Source organism: Diabrotica virgifera, chromosome 9, assembly GCF_917563875.1.
Source record: "Diabrotica virgifera virgifera chromosome 9, PGI_DIABVI_V3a".
Classification (NCBI taxonomy): Eukaryota; Metazoa; Arthropoda; class Insecta; order Coleoptera; family Chrysomelidae; genus Diabrotica; species Diabrotica virgifera.
In genome coordinates, this window is record NC_065451.1 from 105,761,148 (window position 1) to 105,783,435 (window position 22,288).

Sequence of the window (22,288 nt, forward strand, 5' to 3'; positions counted from 1 at the left end):
TGTTGCTTGTGCAATTTTACATAATTTAGCCATTGGTTCTAACGATCACTGGCCAGAAGATGAGCTTGAAGTTGATGATGACGAAAACATAGTTATCGGTAATCTGGAAGGAAATTTTGCGATGAGAACACATCTTGTGAATACAGTTTTTTCTGAATAAGTTTACAACAAAGCTTAATAAGTTTATTAGTACTAATATTACAATTTATATTTTAAATTTATTTATAATTTTATTATAAGGATAGGATAATTAATTTAATTAGGATAATTTAATTAGGAACACGTTTCTCCAACTCCAGTTCTGCTTTCTTAATAAGTAAGTTTTTTAATCTTAGTTCTTTTTGAAAAAGTGTTCTTGTTTGCTGAATTTGTAAATTTACTAAAAATAATTGTTTTCTATAAATTTTCCTCTTAATCGACAGATTATTTCGGGAAGGTGAAGGTACGGGAGGTTTCCTTTTCCGTGGGTTTTTTTTTTGGAATTGAGGTGGAAGGATTTTGGGTTTCGGTGTATACAACATTTTCTGAAAAAAACAATATGCTTAAAAATAGGAATATTACTGACTGAAGTCATATAAAGGGTCTAATTCCAAATTGTACAATCTCTATTTTAAACAATTTGAAAAAAGGATCGATATAGCAACCTTATAGTACCATTAGACGTTTTTTTGTCAAAATTTTTTAGGTAAAATATTAAGAGCGTAGGCTCAAAATTTCGGGCAGCTGCCTGTTAAATGCATTTATTCATTTTTTCGAATCCTAAGAAAACTAATAAGTATTTTTGAAAAAGTTAAACGCAGCATGAAAGATTATATTATTATCGAGAGCAGAAAGTCCCTGAAACCTTCTATCTTTATTTTAATAAGGTACAGGGTGAAAAACTAATAGAAAATTTAGTGTGATTTTTAATTTTAAATATCTAATTCAAAAGAAAGTTTTTGCTATTAAATTTTGCGCTTACGCTCTTAATAGAAACTCTATTATACCGGGTGGTGAATTGGAAAACGGGCCATAGGAAACTCAATGTAAAATTCTAAATTGTTGAATTCCTGCTTCCCTAACTATTTTACATTAAGTCATGAGAAACTATTTGTTGAGGATTAAAATCTGTATTAAAAACAAAAGTTAAAATTGTTCTACGATTTAAACATGAGTCCAAAAGTTTGAAAAATAGAATACATTTGCCATACCTAAGTAAGTACGTAAAAGTAAGGCCACACGTTACTATTTCTGACAGTACGCAAACTATTGACTGAATAAAACATCTTTATTATTACTACTTTCTCCTCAACTGAGGACATCTTTTCGACTTTATTGTTTTTTAAACAATAAAAACGATAAAATAAAAATACTGACAGTTCAAAATATTGTTAATGTAATAATTGCATTGTAACCGAAAGCAGCCTTATACAGTAGGAAAAATGAAAGAATATCCATGAACGAACATATAAAACACGCTGTATTTTCCTGTCACCGTGTCAGACAAAAAATTGGCCATTTACAATACAATATGCATACAATTACATGTACTTGCAGTGGACCATTTTCTTTGTGATACGGTGACAGAAAAATACAGCGTGTTTTATATGTTCGTTCATGGATATTCTTTCATTTTTCCGACTGTACACATTCTTGCACTGTGTGCAGCCTAAATTTGGCAAATACTTTGATAAAATTTATTATATTTCACAAAATTTTGGAATGCGTTTAATTCGTAGAACAATTTTAACAATTGTTTTCAATAAAGATTTCAATCCTGTACAAATAGTTTCTCATGTCGTTTGATGTAGAATAATTAGGGAAGCAGGAATTCAACAGTTTAGAATTTCACATTGAGTTTCCTATGGCCCGTTTCCCAATTCACCACCCTGTATAGCAAAATACTGAGATCATTCAATGCAGCTTTAAATTGGCTACAGAAATTCGAAATTAAATAATTTTTGAGAAAATTTAGACCCTTCATATTAAGAATAATGTGTAACAATATTCCCAGCTAGCAGTGTTCGTATATATGACGTCAAACAAACGTCAACATTTTGGGAGAAGTTACGTCAAATTTTACCTAAAATATACGTATAAAAGTCACAGCGATGTTACGTAACAGTTTAACGTTATTTCTACGTAACCTTTTCAACGTCACAAAACCGTCACTTTCTAGTTGAATTTTCGGTATAAATAATATATAAAAAGGACTTAAAATTATTGTGTAAATAAAACCACACACATAATGCTGACACATTTATTAAATTTTTGAAATAAACATTTAATTTATATTTGATTTTTATGTGAGAGAAAGATACAAAATTATTAATAGCTACTTTATATAATACATAAACATACCCTTAAAGTATTCTTCATTTTTAAAGTGTAAACTGCAAACTTTCATATAAGGACTAGGCTCTTATCCCATTTTTAGAGAAGATATTTCGATACATTTCGTTTTTCAACTAAACTGCCATTGAATATAATTCTATGTTGTTTATTCTTTTTAGGGAAAGAATCAAACGATAAATTACTTTTACACTTTATCCAAGAATCACATTGAGGCACACAACAATAATAATTTGATTAACTCAATTAAAACAAACACATTTTAAGCACGCATCACGCAAATGTAAGGTTATGTATTAATGTCTATGTCTATTCTATTTGAAAGGTTCGAAATAAATACGCGATGGCGCTGCAGTCAGTGCAGTCTTAAACGAGATTGCCTTACGTAGCCTTACCTACCAAAAAGCCACGTTTTAGGGAGGAATAAATTCATACGTATTATACCTACCAAAGAGCCACGTTTCAGAAACGAATAAATTCATACGTATAATATACGTATTAAAATTTCGTATCAGTAACGTCATTTTTTGATAGATGTTACGTAACAATACAAAAAAACCTAAATTCAACGTTAAGGTAACGTTATCTTGCTAGCTGGGTTATGATCCAATGCCAATGTACTAACGAAAGTATTGCGCTCCATCGTCAAAACTATTGGATAAAGGCTGAAGCTGATCTGACAACATCTCTCCTAGAATAGAATCAGCTCCAACTGGCAGAACGGAGTTATAAGGGCCACCGCCGGTTTTCTTTGTCTCTTTCTGTAACATTTCAAAGTTTTATATATTAAACTTACGTATTTATCTATTCCTGTATTCTACTATATTTATGTATTTCATCTCAGAAAATTAAAACAATAGTATTAAACTCAGTATCAGTATTGAACAAGTAATGGAAATAAAATACCTTGGAATTACCATTTCCAGCTACAAAAACCTGGACAAAGAAGTGAGAAATCAAGTACAAAATACAAATACACTGGCTTTAATAAAACTATATGGCGAAACCGCCAAATTAACACTGAGATGAAGTCAAGAATTTATAAAGCCAGTGTGCGGCCAGTAATGACATATGCATCAGAAACAAGACCAGATACAGCCACAACAAAAATACTATTAGAAACGGTAGATATGAGAGTACTGAAAATAATTACAGCAAATACGCTGAGAGAACTACATAAGAGTGAAGACAATCTAACGTACAGTGTATAAACCAATGGACACTAAATAGAAAAAAGAATGGATAAACCACATACCAGATAAGCAGAATGGGGGAGACATGTAAGGTCAAAATAGCAAGAGGTAAATCACCAATCGGTAAAAGAAGTAACTGCAGACCGCACAAAAGATGGAGTGACCACTTTGCATAGAGATATCAGTCCGCTAATGAACAAGTAGAATAAAGAGGAAGAAGAAACTTATTTTTAACTATTTATATTGGGAAATAAGCCACACTATTATTAAAAAATGATTTTTATTAACGTTTCGACGCCCAAATCGGGTGCCGTTGTCAAAATACAAAATACTATTAACATAAACAAAAATGTTGTTGCTTAGTAAAAAAATTCTTCTAATAATTTATTTAATCTGACTCATTTATATCGGCAATTCAGATACATATGACACATTTTAAAGTAGAAGACTTTAAAATGATATTGCCAATATTTATGAGTTGCGTTCCTGGGACGACTTTACTGAAAGATAGTTCATTCGATTACATGAAATCAACCCCAACTCAAGAATATCCGTCACAAAAAAATATCATAGCATGTGATCTGTCTTTAAAAAGACAACCACATGCAACGGTGACATTAAAATTCTCGCGTTAGAGATCTCATAGTAAATCACGAGGGAAAATATGATATTTTTTTGTGACGGATATTCTTGAGTTGGGGTTGATTTCATGTAATCGAATGAACTATCTTTCAGTAAAGTCGTCCCAGGAACGCAACTAATAAATATTGGCAATATCATTTTAAAGTCTTCTACTTTAAAATGTGTCATATGTATCTGAATTGCCGATATAAATGAGTCATATTAAATAAATTATTAGAAGAATTTTTTTACTAAGCAACAACATTTTTGTTTATGTTAATAGTATTTTGTATTTTGACAACGGCACCCGATTTGGGCGTCGAAAGTTAATAAACATCATTTTTTAATAATAGTGTGGCTTATTTCCCAATATAAATAGTTAAAATTGTAAAAATGCCACAAGAAAATAGCTTCAGAACAACTTGAAGAAACTTATGTATAGTCGAAACTAAAATCGGCCAGAATGCGCAACTAAGTGGTAGTATCAATGTTTGGCATAAATGTTTAAGTAATTCGGAAAGCCGCTTTAGATAAGATATTTTAACATCACATTAATCATTGTAATTAGTCATTTTAGAACTTACAGTCAATATTTTGATATTAGTACAGTAAAACCTCCATATAAAGGACTAATTGGGGAACGGGGTGTCCGTTGAAGTCGAAAGTCGGTTATATAGAAATAGGTTTAAAATAAATCAAAAAACTTGTTTTTGGAAATTCGTACACTGTATTTAGATAGATACAGTGAGCTGGAATAAGTGTTATCCCCCCTTAATAACTTATTTATTTCTAGCAAATAAGCAAAACGCTCGGACAGGTCGATTTTTAAAACAATCAAAGTATATTATAACATCAATGTTTCGAACTTTACGCGATCCCTCTTCAGGTGACAGGCAAAACTTCGATTTTTTTAGATGGGAAAGTACATCATGTGATAGCTCATTTAAAAGAGTTTAAAATACTGATTACAAACATGTATAATACTTTAATCCTTTTTAAGAGCGTAGGCGCAAAATTTCGATCGAATTTTTTTAAACGCATTCACTTTTTTCGAATCGTGAGAAAACGAATAAGTATTTTTGAAAAATTTAAACGCTGAATAAAAGATTACATTATAACCGAGGTCTGAAAGTCGCTTAGAATAAACAAAAAATTTCTTTTGAATGATATATTTGAAATTAAAAATCCGACTAAATTTTTTTTCACCCCTGTGACTTATTAAAATAATCATTATTGAAGTTCTCAGGGACTTTTGGCCCTCGATAATACTGTAATATTTCATTCTGCCTTTAAATCTTTCAAAAATACTTATTAGTTTTCTCAGGATTCGAAAAAAATGAATACATTTCAAAATAACTTGGTCTCAAAAAGGATTTAAGTATTATACATTTTTGTACTTTCCCATTTAAAAAATCAAACTTATCACTGTCACCTGAAGAGGGACCGCGTAAAGTTCGATACATCGATGCTATAATATACTATTCTTCTTCTTAATGTACCATGTCCTTTCAGAACGTTGGTTACCATCATAGCTATCCTAATTTTATTCACTGGCATCCTAAATAGCATGTTTGTATCAACACCATACCGATCTCGTAAGTTTTTCAACCATGAGGTTCTTCTTCGTCCTGGACTGCGTTTTCCTGCTATTTTTCCTTGCATAATATTTTGCAGCAACCTATATTTGGGATCTCTCATTACATGTCCGAAATACTCCAGCTTTCTCTGTTTGATGCTTTTATTATCTCACAATATACTATGATTATTTTAAAAATCGACCTGTCCGAGCGTTTTGCTTATGTGCTAAAAATAAATAAGTAAGGGGGGTAACACTTAGTCCAGCGCACTGTATAAATAAAAACTACAAAACACAAACAAAATTATATTTAACTGTTTTCAGACATTCGTCGTGAAGTGACGTTGTTTGATATCAACGGACTTTCTTTCGGCAATCCTGCTTTGAAAAAGGAGTTTTGTTTGCCCTTTTGAAGTTTGCAGTTTTTTATAATGAACTCTCCAAAATTACGTAATTGCGTATAATACAGTTGAACCTCGTTATCTGACGAATAATCAATAAATGTTATTAGATCGTCGAGATGCGATCTTACCTCTGATAACTTCATTTTTGGCAAAGTTTTGTCTGCCTTGCTATCTTCACCTCCATCCTCATTTTTTAGGTTCATAACTTCATTTGCTAATTTACTTTCAGTCACGATGTCATATCCAGGGTCACCTTCATTATTTACTCCTAGCCATTGTAAAACATCTTCCTCAGCTACCTACTTCTTCTCCAGCATTATTGTGTATTGTCCTACAGAAATCAGGAATTTCCAACGCTTCTAAACCTATGTCTGATTCTTGGCCATCAAACAAATTTTTCTTTTGCAAAGTACGCTGCCCTCTTATATCTTCTGCATTATGTTCATCAAGCTATCATGCAATACAACCATTACTTCATCTAAAAACTTTCTGCGGGATATTCGTTTGGTTTCCAAAATCATTCCCTGGTCGATGGGTTGAATAAGCAATGTTGTATTTTTTGGCAAAAACACAACTAAAGTTTGTAGGTAGGTGTAGCGTTTGGGCTCCATAAGGACCCCGTTGGTATTCAATGTATCTTGGTATGTGACAGGTTAAGCATGTATAATATTAACAAAATGTTTTTAATGTTATAATAGAAATAGAGGTTCCTTATATCGAGGTTTTGCTGTACAGTTTAAATAATTAGATGATAAATACTATGGAAGAGAAATTAAACGTTTTTTATAATTTTAAGGACAAAAAAGCAAGTTCATTAGCGAAACCGAATTCAAAATTATTTTGCACATCATTTAAAACATTATTTGGTTAAAATATCTCATTTTTTTGTTAAAAAAAATATTAATTTGTTTGGACTAAATTACGGTTCTGTTGATATCCTATTCGCGGTGTGCAAGTACTTGGAAGGGATACGTTAAACGATCGTGCGCGAATAGCGGAGAAATATTGCAACTTTCTTTAATAATTTTTATTGTCAATTGAAATTGTCAAATTGACGTACATTTCATATCTACTGTCATTGAAAAAGAAAAATTATATGTTGCTCCACAATATTGATATGATATGCAAATTATTATATAAAGGTAAATTTAATTAATTGTATTTTGCTTGCAGTACTGCATTTTAATAACTAATTTTATTTACTACATACAATTGTTTACGTTTTAATAACATAACCTGAATCTTATTTTTTCTTATTATTTTTTTGGGCTATGGCCTTGACAATTATCCAGTAACCAGGACTAATATAATTGGCCAATATAATTAAAAGTGCGAATAAAGTTGCAGAGCGTGGAAATAGGTGTCGCTTTGCCGAACTTGTACGGTCCCAATAGGCCCAATTCACACAATGTTGCCAAATTGAATATTTTTATGTTCGTTGAAAGTTTCTAGCCGATTTTCGAGCGTACTATACCTACAATAATAAAATTGGTAACTCATGCCTTTTCTACGTTTTCCATGCGCTTCAGTTCTTCTTTTATCCCCAATTCGCCTGCATGTTCTTCAGGCGTATATTGTTCTACCTAAAAATTAATCTTTCGAATATTAATCTGCTATACCTAGATAAAATTTATAACTTACACTAATATAAATACTTTGAATATCTGCGAGAGTTTCATCTTCTCTTTCATCTCCATTCCTGTTATCCAGTGTATTCTGTAGAATAGTAATATACGCATCCTTCTAAAAATGAATACTTTCAGGATTACTAAAATGCTGAAAATGAAACCTGTAACCTACATTCTTTTCCGCTCGTTCCTTTTTTAAGGTTCGTTTGGAATTTTGGTAGAAAATTTTTAACGTTTGAATATCTCTAGTCCCTTCTAGTGTTGTCCCATTAAACTCTTCTTTTATTTTCTCCCAACATTTCACCTTATCTCGCATCGAAACGGCGTCGGTCTTTTTGTTTTCAATGATGTGTGAATATCTGTAAAAGATAAAATGGGATAGGATGTAGGAAAGTATTAGATCTGGATCCCGCGTATGAAAAAAAAGTTGATTAATAGCAAGCTGAAAATTTGTTAATAGCTTAAGGGTGTCTAGTCGGACAAACTTTGATATATGGGAACACTGGAACAGGGGCAGTTTTAATTGTGGAACAGGTTAAAAATTTGGAACGGTCAGACCACGAAAACGGCACAAGTATTTTGTCCGACAGAACAGACTTAAACTCTTCGAACAGAGATTAAACTCTCATGCAAAAATCAGACTGCTATTTATCACCAAATGGGCGTTTTAATGAGTGGAACATGTAGAATATGTCAAATGATGGGAATAATTATGACAGGTGATAAATAGCAGTCTGATTTTTGCATGAGAGTTTAATCTCCGTTCGGGGAGTTTAAGTCTGTTCTGTCGAACAAAATAAATGTGCCGTTTTCGTGGTGTGACCGTTCCAAATTTTTAACCTGTTCCACAATTAAAACTGCCCCTGTTCCAGTGTTCCCGTATATCAAAGTTTATCCGACTAGACACCCTTAAGCTATTAACAAATTTTCAGCTTGCTATTAATCAACTTTTTTTTCATACGCGGGATCCAGACCTATATAGAAAAATAAAGCTTTCGCTGATAAAGTGGCAGAGATGTTCACTAATTTTTAAATATAGTTAAATCCAATAGATAAGGTATATAAAAACATACCAATCATAAAATTGTTTAAAAATATATATTTTTGTCAGCAGTTGTATCGGCTTTGATCTACAACTTGTTTTGTATATTTATTTACGAAGTGTGACCAGTTCTTTACATATTAATAAGTAAAGATAAAATATATTTATTTTTCTTAATATGTATGTGAATTGGGGTGTTATGAATAGGATCGTATCCAACTTGGTGTTTATGCATTTTGAAGTTGTGACCCTGACAGAAATTGTGAGGACATCTGGTGACTGTCTCAATTTGAATCAAACATATTTACGTATTGGGCTGACCAACTATCTCCCTATATAAACAATGGTACCTTGCTTAAATTTTTGTTGAAGACAATTAAGCATTTTTTTTACCCTGAAGAAGACATGGAAAATTATATATGGCATATTATACATTCAGTAACTATAGGGGAATAACCCTCCTTAATACAGCTTACAAAATATTTTAGAGCATCTTATATGGTCGCCTAAGTGCATATTCAGAGGAGCTTCTTGGAGAATATCAAAGTGGTTTTAGGCCTGGTCGATCAACAACAGACCAGATCTTTGTGCTAAGACAAATACTGGAAAAAACCAATGAATTCAATATCGACACATACCATCGTTTCGTAGATTTTAAATCGGTCTATGATAGTGTCCTAAGAAATAAATTGTATGAAGCCATCGATGAATTCCACATCCCTGACAAACTGATAAGATTGGTTAAGGCTACAATGCGTAAAGTCGTTTGTAAAGTCGAAATACAGGGCGAACAATCACAGGCGTTTGAAACGAATATTGGGCTGCGACAGAGAGATGCGCTGGCGTGCCTCCTCTTCAACATAGCTCTGGAAAAGGCGGTCAGAGATGCCCGAATAGACAACAGAGGAAATATTTTTAATAAATCATCCCAAATTTTGGCATATGCCGATGACGTGGACCTTCTAGTTGCCCGCACAACATGCAAACTAGAAGACATGTATACCACCTTCTCAAATGCCTCAAAAAATATGGGCCTGACAGTAAACGAGGAGAAAACTAAGATGATAGCATCAACACCTAACAATAGAGCCAGAAACATCGGTCACCAATTCTCTATTGATAACTCTACCTTTGAAGTAGTGGACAAATTCACATACTTAGGCTCCCTGATCACCAAGGAGAACGTCATGACGGAAGAAATCAAGCGAAGGATAATCCTAGCGAACAAATGCTATTTTGGACTGAGTAGACATATGAGAAGCAGAAACTTAAGCCAAAAAACAAAAATAACCATATACAAAACCCTTGTACAACCAGTGTTGACATATGGATCGGAGACATGGACCATCTCCAAGGCAGATGAAAACCTTCTGCTTATATTTGAACGAAGGATCCTGAGAGGCATATTCGTTGGCATCTGTGAAAATGGTATTTGGAAGAGGAGGTACAACTACGAGGTATACCACAGATATAAACATATATTTGGTGGTAAAGACGTAGTATCTCTTATAAGAATAGGAAGACTAAGATATGCAGGACATCTACCAAGATCACAGCATAACAACCCTCCTAGAAGAATCATTATGTCACAACCTGTGGGAAGTAGAAATAGGGGTAGGCCAAAACATAGATGGAAAGATGGTGTAGATGAGGATGGGAGAAAAATAGGCGCAGCAAACTGGCAACGGTTGGCAATGGATAAGACTGACTGGCGTAATAGACTTGGGAAGGTCGAGGCTCTTTCATAGGGCTGTAGCACCATTGATGATGATTATACATTCAGTAAAGTTGCTGCTCGGATGAAACCTAAAGTAGTTCCCCATATAATTTACTTGTCAGCCAGTCAAAAAAACTACCTTGCAGCAAAGTAATAAAACAGGCATAAAAATAAAAATATCAGATATTTTAGTGGAATCTGAGTTGTCTACAACTAAGTCAGTATTACCTAAAGATATACCAGATGATCTACAGTCAAGTACTTCACAGCACGTCAAGTACCTATCTGATTAAAACGGTAGAAACATTGTCACAACCTTTTAAAGTTGACTTCAGTTATCAGGTCAATCTAGTTCATTATCATAGTAGGACAACTCAAGTGTCAGGGCAGTTTAAAAACATTGTAAAATACAGGGTGTCACGAAAATATTGGTCATAAATTATACAACAAATTCTGTGGTCAAAAATAGGTTGATTGAACCTAAATTTAGTATAAATGTGCGCATAAAAAAGTTACAGCTCTTTGAAGTTATAAAATGAAAATCAATTTTTTCCAATATATCGAAAATTATTAGAGACTTTTTATAAAAATAATAAAAATAATATGGGGGTTTTATTCCCTTAAACCCCCCTAAACTTTTTGTTAGTTAGAGCAATATTTTTAAAACTTTTTTGCCTCTCAGTATGAAACCTCTTTACTCTGGGTATAGAGATTTTTGAAGAGAAGAACTGAATAAAGATGGGTAAAATAAATGATAAGAGATTTAAGACGACAAGAAGAGGGGCTTAGCTCAGGAGAAAAAAAAATTAAAAGGGCAGAGAGACACTAAATCTCAAGTGAGTATTCGGGCTAGCTTCAATATACCGAATATTGGCTTTGGAGATATGAGAAGAAAATTTGGTAATGAAATGATAGTAACTAGGAAGAAAATGAGACTGTTAATACAAAAATGGAAGGAAAATAGATCAGAATGCTAGAGATAAAATAATATCGAGTTACAACAAAGAAAGAAGAAGGAAAAAGGGCGCCAACTCGAACGAACAACTCGGCTCTCAGAACCAAGAAGTTGGACAGGTTCGAGATTTTGAAGTAACGAACAACGGGAACTCTATGACACTGGTTACAACCACCTGAAATACAAAATACTAAATACTGATCTTGTCTTGCTATGTTATATACTGGTAATACAGACTGAAATAAAACACCAACCTTAATACATACAAATATATTAATAATAAATATTAAATGTTAACACTTTACATATAACGCAACGTAATAACAGTGATAGTGGATGGGGAAAAGATAAAATAGGACCGCAAAGGCCACTCAACAAGCAATTATCCACTATCACTGGCCAAGCAAAAGTATTAAAATCAAAATCCAAATCAAAAGTCCGTTGGAATAGCACTAAGTCCTTACAACTAAAAAGTTAGTAATTATTTCCTAAATTGAACTACGCTAGAGTGAGATCCACAACAAGAACGCTACGGTTACCAAAAATAATAAAGATCTCACCTAGCAAAAACACTAATAAATAAATATATAATGAGTTATATAAATGAGTTATATAAATGAGTGATATAAATGAGTTGTATAAATGAGTTGGTCAGTTACTCTTTATATACAATGTAAAAACCTACAAGACATATTCCCTATTTGAAATCCGCGACAAACCTTTAACGACCCCTTCCCTATCAAATTTTTAAGCTACAATTATTATTTATAATGATTATTGAACAAGACCTAATTTTATTTATTGGAAACTACTACTTATATTAAATCAAAAAAAACCAACGACCTAAAACCCTATCTATCAAGAAATATGTACCTAGTTTACCTCAATTGTATGCATACAAGAAGTTTACAGTGCAAGCAACTATAGAGTACCCAAAATATGTAAATAATAAGATTAAACAACTTATCTTAACCACAAGTCCTATTTAAAAAGGTCCAGATAGGAATGAATTTCCTCTTGGCACGGCAAAAACTAGTGGGCTGCTGTGGTGATAAATCCAATCCTGGATGTTGTGAAATAGGTACTATCTAATCCAATCAAAAGTAACTCTAGGGGTAACCCATACCCTAGCTGCTTACAGTAACTGGCACATATTTATATGATGGCACATTAAATGATGATACAATCTATATAAATTGACTAGGCTAAGTGTCTATGTGACAAGTAGCTACGGGACGGAATCTAAAATAAATTTTATCAATTTAATTACATTATTTATAACACTAGGTGTAGACAGCACAGGGTCACTGCACTGGAAACCAAAACAAAAAACTCAGGTTAGGTATACATATGTCATGTCAAACTGAAACTAACTCAAATCATCAAATCAGACATGGCAGGGACATGCGCATGACATGTCTGATATTCGTTAAAACTTTTTTATATTATTACCTCAAAAAAACCTAGAGCAAAAAGTCTAATGAGAAATTGGAATTTAACTTTAGCACTAAAACATATGGCCTTGACTGTTCCTTTGCAAATGGAAACGAATATCCTTACCGTAATATAACTTATAATGTGACATTTAAATTATTTCTTAACTGAAATTAATATCTACAGATAACGAACGAGATATCTAGGATGGTGAATTTGATTTTATAATGAAGAAATAAAGAGAAATATATCAATATACTCACTTGAGCAAAGCAACACATCGGCGCTATTATAACCTTTTTCCTTTCTTGTAAATAAGTCTCCAGATATAACTACTGCTTGATTATTATTAGTATGGGTTATTGGCTGATGTTCGAGGTCTTTTAGTTATATATTTTTCCAATTTTGCCCAAACTCCGTCACCTAAGTAATGACGATGTGTTGCCTCTTTGTGAGTTCGTGACCAACTAAACTAGAAATCGGCAATCATCGATTTTCTTTCTATTGGCGCGCCTGTGCACCGAAAAATCGGTGTTGGATCTTCGCGGGCGTCACCCAAGGTTTTTGTAGAGGGGTATATTTTAATCCAATTTTAATTAAAGTAATTTAATTAGTAGCGTGATCGCTACAAGTACTTTCTCGAAAGCTAGTTTTTTTCGAGATATTTTGAATATTTGTCAAATCCACCACATATTTGTATATGGTTAAGTACGATTATAGAGACCTGGTACCTAATAATATGAAAATTTATTTACAATTTACATTTTTAGGTATATTTTGAACCATATTAAACAAGAAGCCACATCTCGATAATAGGTGCCTTATCGAAAATACTAAGAGGCAAAAAAGTTTCAAAAACACTGTTTAACTAATATACCGCAATAATAACGAGCGATCCACAATTATTGAGATCAAATCTAGCCGTGCAAAAAATTACGTATGACTTGTTTTAATCTGAATTTATATCATTGGTTTATCAATTAATTTTGATTAACATTATAAAACATAAAGATTCAGTCAAAACCTTTACACAGAACTTTAATCAAAAATAAAAAGAGTTAACAAAATTATTAGTAACAATAATAAATAAAATCAAACAAGATGCTGTATATATATCCACCACCATCTCTACATAACCTAACTTTTCTTGTTAAGTTGACGTACACTGCAAAGTTAACGTAAACTGGAAAGTATATCTGAATTAAGAATAGACATGCACTGTATAGCTATCTCTGTCGTTCAGGGCCACCTATGGTGACAATAATTTTGGATCACACGTTAGTTTGATTGGAACATCCACAAAAGTTTGTGAGGTTTAAGGTACCTAACAAAACCCCATAAAATTTTTATGGGGTGTACAAATTTCACTGTTTTTTTAAGATGTTCCATAAGAATGCCAAATGTCCATTTTCAATAAAAAGTCTATAAGACTTTTCGATAAGTATATGACAAAAAAAATCGATTTTCATTTTGTAGGTAACTTCAAAAGGATGTAACTTTTTTGTGTGCACTATTTTATATAGGTAAGTGAGGTTCAATCAACCTATTTTTGACCCCACAATCTGTGGTATAATTTATGACAAATCTTTTCGGGACACCCTGTATATCACAACTTCACCTATACAATTTTTTATTCCTGTTCAATCTGTAGTTAAGAAAAGTATACAGGAAAAGTTGTATCCTGATGGAGATAGCAGTGTAGATAACTACACAAAAATAAAATTTTTATCGCACTTAGATATTTGGTATCCTCCCCATGACAGCAGTGAGGTTATAGAGAACAAAGGATAAAAGTAAGTGAATTTTCAAAGCCTGTTTATTAATATTATTGAAGAAAAACTGCGTATGTATACTAGCATTCCAAAGGAAAATAAAGGCAACCTGGATGTGTTCGAAAAGACTTGCATATTCTTGTACTTCTTATATTTGACATTATATAAAATTAAAACTAATGATTCATTCATTAATTGAATCAAAATTGGTGACTTATTTGGTATTTCAAAAACATATGCCAGTAATATATTTAAGAGTACATTATTTGCTTCTCAGCCCAATTTATGAAGAAACTTATTTTTTGACCAACAGCAATTTTTATAAAAAAATCTACCAATTCAGTTTAGGATAAGTTTCTCCCCAAAGTACAATCAATTACAGAGTGTTTAGAATTTGAAATTTAAAAACCAAGTTCAGCTAAAGAGCAAGCGTTCACTTGGTATGATTATATTATTAAAAAAATGCAATACCATAAAGTATCTTATTTCAGCAACACCTGATAGATTAATCAACTTTGTATCAAAATCAACTTTGTATCACGAAAGATGGCCTATTTTGGACACATAGTAAGGGTAGACCTGTATAATATTCTTCAACTTATGTGTAAAATCGAAGGACGCAGAGGAATTGGTAGAAAACAGGCCTTTTGGTTCAAGAATATCATGGAGTGGACAAGAATATAGAAAGCAGAACAACTCTTTAGAATAGCTCGAGACACAGACAGTTTCGCCATGTTAATCTCCAACATAAAAGGGACTTGATATGGCACGTTAAGCAGAAAAGTATCAAAAGGTTATAGAAGATGTGCTAGTGACACATACGATTTGAAAACTCAAAAGTTTTTAAGTGAACTCCCTGAAAGTTGTGAAGTGATGGCTGATAAAGGATTCAAAAGCATTGAGAATTTTTAAATAAAAAAAATGTAGTTTAGTGAGGCCTAGTATCACAAATAAAGAAAAAATGAGCAAAGAAGATTTTCTACTCACCAAGCAAATCGCAAGTGTTAGGGCTCACATTGAATGTATAATAGAACCTATTAGGTACAGACTTTAAAATACTTAGTCCACATACAACTGTAGCTATAGATTTAGTGCAAAAACTTTATGACACAATAGTTATAGTCTGTCCAATTATTAACTTACCAAAGCCCATAAATAAACAGTGAATTCTAGAGAACATTATGTCTAATAACACAATGTATTTATTTTATTTATCTTAGAAACTGTATTCTTTGTAACAAGAAGTTTTCTTGCGAATGATGAAATTAAGAATGTGATAGCTACAGCTTGGCATTCTTCTCAGAAAATGGCCACTCAGACTCATTGTAAGTAATTTTACCAACTTGGTAAAATTGGCAAAAAATAATTACTAACTAAATAGTTAGTAATTTTGCCAATTTTAGTAAAATTGGCCAAAAAACATACCTACTAAAGCCACTAGCCAGTTATGTCTGAGTTTAGCAAACAGACTATAACACTTGTTTTTGAAATTTAACAGCTGTTTAAATAAATATTTGTACATTGTAATAAAGGATAATGGGTCTATTGAACAAAAAGGAGTATTTGCTTTTACTTACACGTATTTAAGTATTTACTTAAGGTGATACAGTAGCGATCAACAGGTAGCCAAAACGCGTTCCAAGATTGCGGCTGTAATTTTGAATATTTTTTCGAGATATTTGGCCCAATTTAAAAAATATATTAATATGTGGAAATGACTCTGTAATTAAATACAATATTAAAAAAACGAGCCTGTACCGCCATTAAGAAGAACAAAAAATACACTTTCTTCAAATAAACTTTTTTATCCGATGCCTAGATTTTGTGTCATTTTGGAACTACTAATGAAATAAAAAATTTTAGTAGTTCCAAAATGACACAAAATCTAGGCATCGGATAAAAAAATTTATTTGAAGAAAGTGTATTTTTTTGTTCTTCTTAATGGCGGTACAGGTTGGTTTTTTTAATATTGTATTTAATTACAGAGTAATTTCCACATATTAATATATTTTTCAAATTGGGCTCTGTACCGCCATTCTTTATTATATTACGAATACGTGTGCCAAATATCTTGAAAAACTATTTAAAATTACAGCCGCAATCTTGGAACGCGTTTTCGCTACCTATTGATCGCTACTGTTTCCTCTTAATAGTAATTGAATAACATTAATATCTTTAACACTTTTGTTTTATTCAATAGACCCAATATCACTTGCGCAGAGCATACAAATACATTCTAATTGAATTAACATAATTATATTATCATAACAACTAATTAACTATAGTGATTTACAACCAAAATTATTTAAAACTATTACACTTAATTATTTACAACTTTTGTACAATAACGAAAATACAAAATATTTCCAAAAAATTGCATTTTTAATTACACTTTGTGTAAATTATGCATGTAAAACACTTCTCTTATAGTACACTCATTTGTGTATTTATCATACATAGAACAAAACACAACACAAAACTCAACACAAAAATACCACTTCCGTGGGGGCAGGCTCCTCAGATTGTCGGTGGAGTCAGATTAAGAATGCAATGGCATGATTGTTTACGTACTCCAGAAGAAGCTACACAACTGATGCAGGACACTTCCAATATTATATTTCCTCGAGTGTCTAATTTCAAGTAAGGCTGGTCCCTAATTTTATGTTCGGGACATATTCTTGCCTTTACGATGTAGGTATACACTGATTTTCTGTCCTCTTTACTTGGACATATCCAGTAACCTGTCCCCATAACTTTCTCTAGCAGAGCTGGAAACAAACATTTTATTTATTAAACAAATCATTATGTAGTATTATTATTATAAAGAACAATCTTATTTTTGCAGTTACATCTTACAATAATAACCTTTTTCTACAACCGTGTTAAAAATGCAATTTTTAGCACTCCATACGAGCGTTAAAATGCTACTTTAAGGCACTGGTGCTTTAAAATATTTTTAAGGCACTGTAGTTCGTATTGACCGTATAGGCAATTTTGATGTAATCTCAAAAAATATAAAAATGGAATGTCAGTCAAGTTCAAGTAAAAGTTTTTGTAGATATTGTCCTCTAATTACGTTTGTAGAAAAAATATTGTATGATATGCATGTTAAAAAGTACATTTTTACGGCACTCATGTGAATTGCAGAACTCGCTATCGCTCATTCTGCAAACTTTCACATACGTGCCTTAAACGTGTACTTTTAACACTTACAGTAGAACCCTCATTATCCGTGCTCCTCAGGACCGGACGTTGGCACGGATAATTGAAAAGCACAGATAATCCGAACATTTATTTCTTATTGTAATCCATATGTACGTATATCCATACATATAGCCCTACCATAAAAAGACAACAGAAAAAATAAATCTTTCAATATGAGTCTCCCTCTCCGCGTCGAGTTTCGTCGAGTGATTTACAGTGAAGCTATTTTGATAAAACCTCAAAAATGGAATTTAAGTAATAGAAAATCATAGCACGGATAATCCGCAGCCCAGATAATCCGCACACGGATAATCGGGGTTCTACTGTATATCTAAATAACTATTATCATATTAAGGTATAAGTTCCTATTCTCTATTCATGTTTGTTAATGGTTTTTTTATACATGTTTGAAATAGATAAAATTGTAACCACAATGTTTGTAGAATAATAATTAAACCTTATATTTGGATTGCTTACAATTTGTTTTAATAAAAAATGTTCACTGTAAAAAGTATAATGATGGATTTTAAATGGATAAATATTATTTAAAAGTATTACTCACTGGCTGGTTTTCCTTCCACTACTCGTGTCTGTGGTTGATTTATTTCTTTGCAAGATTCCAAGAAATCAGACACAATTGTTTGATGTTTCATTTGGTTTTCGGTGATATCTAGAGTAAATATTTAGGTTATCTGAATCGGCTTTCTGAAAACATTCTTCCATTTAAATCACTTATTTGCACAACCCAAAATAATGTCCTTAGAAACAGTCTATTCACTTTAAACTTCACAAATTGACCATAATACACCACCTGATTTATCGACAAGAAAATAACCTAAAAACTGCTTGAAAACTAACAATAACACAGCTGCAGACTGTAATGCAAATGCGCCGGTCCCGGGTCCCCCATCCCATGTGTGAGACTTCTGACGTCAGGCCAATACAGGAGCGTTCTTCAAATTTAAAATCATTCTACATTTCTAATGAACTTTTTCTAATTTTATTTATATATCAGACAATTATTCCTAGGGTGTTTCTTAATCATTTTTCATGTTTGAAATGATCATTTAATTTTTTTGTGAACATCCCTTGGAAAACAAGCCACAATTTACATAAGTTTGATATTAAATTTATTTGACGTGGCTTATTTCCCAAATAAAATACTAAATTGCATAAATCCCACAGGGAAATAGATTCAGAACAATTAGGAGATATTTAACATACAAAAAATTAAACTTACTTTTGAAGTATCTGAATCAAATGGACCTTCTCTTGTCCGGTAAAATTTTTGGACCGCTTCTGGGATTTGCTATCCATACTACTGCTTCGTTTCTATTTTTTTGATAAACCAAAAATATGTATCAGAAAATGTAGGTAATATATAATATTTTGAGTACTTACATAGCTAGAACTTTCCTACAAAACACTAACAAAGAACTGTGTACAACGGACCAAAACTTCTATGCTTCTTACGCTTACCTTACGTCTCTGACAGAACGCCCCCTTATCAATGCAAACCGCAAAATAATAAAATCAACATATAACCTCAAAATGTGACGTTATGCTGCTTTGTCAGAAGTAGGCTCGATCAAATACGATTGTAATCACACATAATTACAATCAGTTAATTTAGGAAAATTTATATTTTCAGCAACCTAATCAAAGTTAATAGTAATTAAATATTTGATAATGATCATTGCTGATTAGCGTTCGAGCAACCGGCCCTAAGTATATGAATGTGTCGACACCTTCCAGTTTTAGGTCGTCAATTATTATTCTTGTAAGTGTCGGGTTGCTTGATCTAGTGCAACACATATATTTGGTCTTTTGAACATTTATATTTAATCCCATTCTCTGTGTAGATGCTCTTAACGACCGAAATGCTTCAGTCAGAAGTTCTGTGGACCTACCTATGATGTATATGTCATCTGCGTATCCAACAATTTTTTACTGATTTGTTAAAGATAATACCATTCGTATTAATATGGGACTCTCGAATTATTTTTTCTAATGCCAAGTTAAATAAGAACGATAGTTCATCACTAGGATAGTCCAGTCTTAGTATATTTTTGCAATAGAAGGGTATTGAGAAATCGTTTTGGATTTTTACCATGTTCTCTGCCCCTGTGAGTATAAGTTCAGTTAATTGAAGTGCCTTGTATGCAGCTTTACAGTCCACAAATATATGGTGGGTGTCGACGCCGAACTCTAGCGTTTTTTCAAGGATCTGCCTCACTGTAAATATCTGGTCTGTTGTTGATATATTAAAACGGAAACTGCACTGATATCCTCCCACTATTTGTTCGGCGTAGGGGAAGAGTCTTTTGTACAATACGTTGGACAACACTTTATACGCCACATTGAGTAGAGTGATGCCTATATAATTATCACACAACGTCAAGTCACCCTTTTTGTGTAGAGGACACAGTACTGTACCAAAATAGATGAGCTTTGAAGGGGTAGTTTAATTAGTTAGTAAAGTTTTATGAAGCTAGGCTAGCTGGATATTTAAGAGACTTTGTCAATGGGACTCAGGAGAGGATCAGGCCGAATTTGCACGCCCGAAATAAGACGGTACCGAATGAAGTACTTGAATGTTAAAGAAAATAAATTAAAACGAGAAGGAATGAAAAGAAAGAGAACTATTGATAGACAAGATATTAAGAAAAACGATTTAGGGCGCCAGGGAAATATTAAATAGATATTTCGCCGAGTGATTTACACTGCTGCACTTAACTAATACTTTTATATAGATACTATGAATGATAGGAAATAAAACATATATGTATGTACAACCAACAAATTTAATGAATTATACCTATAAAGCCTATATAAAATTTTTATATACTAGCTAACCACCTGACGTACTAGTCTAGTACGTTCCTGTCGATAACGCAGGCTTTACAGTAGGAAAAAAATATGTAATGCATTTATTATACCAAGACAGTTAATTGATCTAAATATGTATATACAAACGTATTATTAATGAGGAATACAATATTGGCTGACAATCTCGTATCTGATCGGAAGTGACAAAGCTACAAGTGACAAAGGCAATACCTGACGAATGAAATAAATGTTATTAAATAGGGGATACACACCAGATATTGTGCACAACACCTTCAGATAGTTTATAATCACCAGAGTATTTTAAATAAATGATACAAACGGTGAATTATAAAATTTGTTGAAAAATATGGAATATGATAAAGCTAATAGTAAATAAAGTAGGGCCTGTGGCTTCTCCAAACTCCTGGTGAGGTTGATGATGGGAGAGCCAGGTAGGTCTCCTCCGGTTTTCCCAACTCTAGGGAGGTACTTAACAACAACACGGAGGTCCGACGAGGAGGTACTTCCTAGTACCGGTAAAAATCAATGTATATTCCAGAAACAAAATAAAATCCAAAATCATTCCAATCCAAACCCAAAAGAAATCCCAAAAGGTTTGCTTATTCCATAATTTAAAGTAACTAAAATCCAATTTGACTTAATCTTCCACTCTTCCAAAACAAAGTTAGCTTCTCCTCCAAAACAAGGTTATAGTCCTCCTCCAGTGGCTAAAAGAATAGAAAAACCTTGATCAGCTGGTTGTCCTTGAGTACACAAGAAACAGGGCCTCTACAAAATGTGTGCCACCTTGTCAGAACTTGACAGAGAAAAAATCTAAGTAAAAAATGAAGTTTGATGTACATGCTTGAAGTGTCATTGACCTTGATTATCCTTGACTGGAAAAAGCCTTTTTAAACGAATATAAGGAAGTATTTGAACAATTAAATATGAATCTTGTAATCAAAGATTACTCTATGGAGTTATATAAAGGAGCGAATGAAAATCATCATTGATTTCAAACTTATTTGGGAGTGAAAATGTACTTCTAAGAACTTTTTTTTATTTGTAGAACGTAGATTTGAAGGTATTGAAGTATTGCACATCTGCTAATTGAAGAATAACAATTCCTTTAAAGATGATATATGTAAAATATTGAGAATGAACAAAATAGTTCTCTTTTAAAAGGGAAAAGAAATGGAAAACATAGTTAAGTGATAGTTTTTATACATACCCATTGCTTCTCACAAAAGTATTGGAAACAAAATGTTCTTCTCAAATCACAAACCCCAAATAAAAAAACTCCTTCCAACGTAAATTAATCTTCTGATAAGTGAATATTTCAACCAAAATTCCTATTCTACACAATGGCCACTGGAGTTGACTTCTTCGGACAAGAACGAAAAATTAAGTGACGAACAGCCGCTCTGGCCGATATGACATACACGCCCGCCGGATGTCGTCATTGGCAACTGCTAGACCCTAATTCACCAAATATTACCAACTTTGTCGTCTATCAACTGCAACTTCAAATACACGTGTCTGTAAAGTTGGTTGCATACCTAGTTCCTATCGGATTAAATAT

General features: G+C 32.5%; 2 protein-coding genes across 2 annotated transcripts; both read right to left on the reverse strand.

The window, feature by feature from the left end:
• Positions 1–7,276: 7,276 nt before the first annotated feature.
• Positions 7,277–8,317, reverse strand: LOC114344506 (uncharacterized). The gene is made up of 3 exons (XM_028295341.2): positions 7,926–8,317; positions 7,767–7,868; positions 7,277–7,708 (listed from the first exon to the last, which is right to left on the reverse strand). The coding sequence occupies exons 1-3, from the start codon at positions 8,067–8,069 to the stop codon at positions 7,622–7,624; spliced, it is 333 nt and encodes a 110-aa protein (XP_028151142.2). The 5' UTR covers positions 8,070–8,317; the 3' UTR covers positions 7,277–7,621.
• Positions 8,318–16,742: 8,425 nt separating this feature from the next.
• Positions 16,743–18,748, reverse strand: LOC114344505 (uncharacterized). Its single transcript, XM_028295339.2, has 2 exons — positions 18,440–18,748; positions 16,743–17,441 (listed from the first exon to the last, which is right to left on the reverse strand). The coding sequence occupies exons 1-2, from the start codon at positions 18,528–18,530 to the stop codon at positions 17,191–17,193; spliced, it is 342 nt and encodes a 113-aa protein (XP_028151140.2). The 5' UTR covers positions 18,531–18,748; the 3' UTR covers positions 16,743–17,190.
• Between the last annotated feature and the right edge of the window lie 3,540 nt (positions 18,749–22,288).

Excerpts from the sequence above, each read along its gene's own strand:
- LOC114344505 (XM_028295339.2), bottom strand. The coding sequence starts at position 18,530 with ATGAAACATCAAACAATTGTGTCTGATTTCTTGGAATCTTGCAAAGAA. Across the intron at positions 17,442-18,439 it reads AGTGGAAGGAAAACCAGCCA|CTCTGCTAGAGAAAGTTATG; the intron begins GTGAGTAATACT and ends GTTTGTTTCCAG.
- LOC114344506 (XM_028295341.2), bottom strand. The coding sequence starts at position 8,069 with ATGCGAGATAAGGTGAAATGTTGGGAGAAAATAAAAGAAGAGTTTAAT. Across the intron at positions 7,869-7,925 it reads AGGAACGAGCGGAAAAGAAT|AAGGATGCGTATATTACTAT; the intron begins GTAGGTTACAGG and ends ATTCATTTTTAG. Across the intron at positions 7,709-7,766 it reads TTCAAAGTATTTATATTAGT|GTAGAACAATATACGCCTGA; the intron begins GTAAGTTATAAA and ends ATTAATTTTTAG.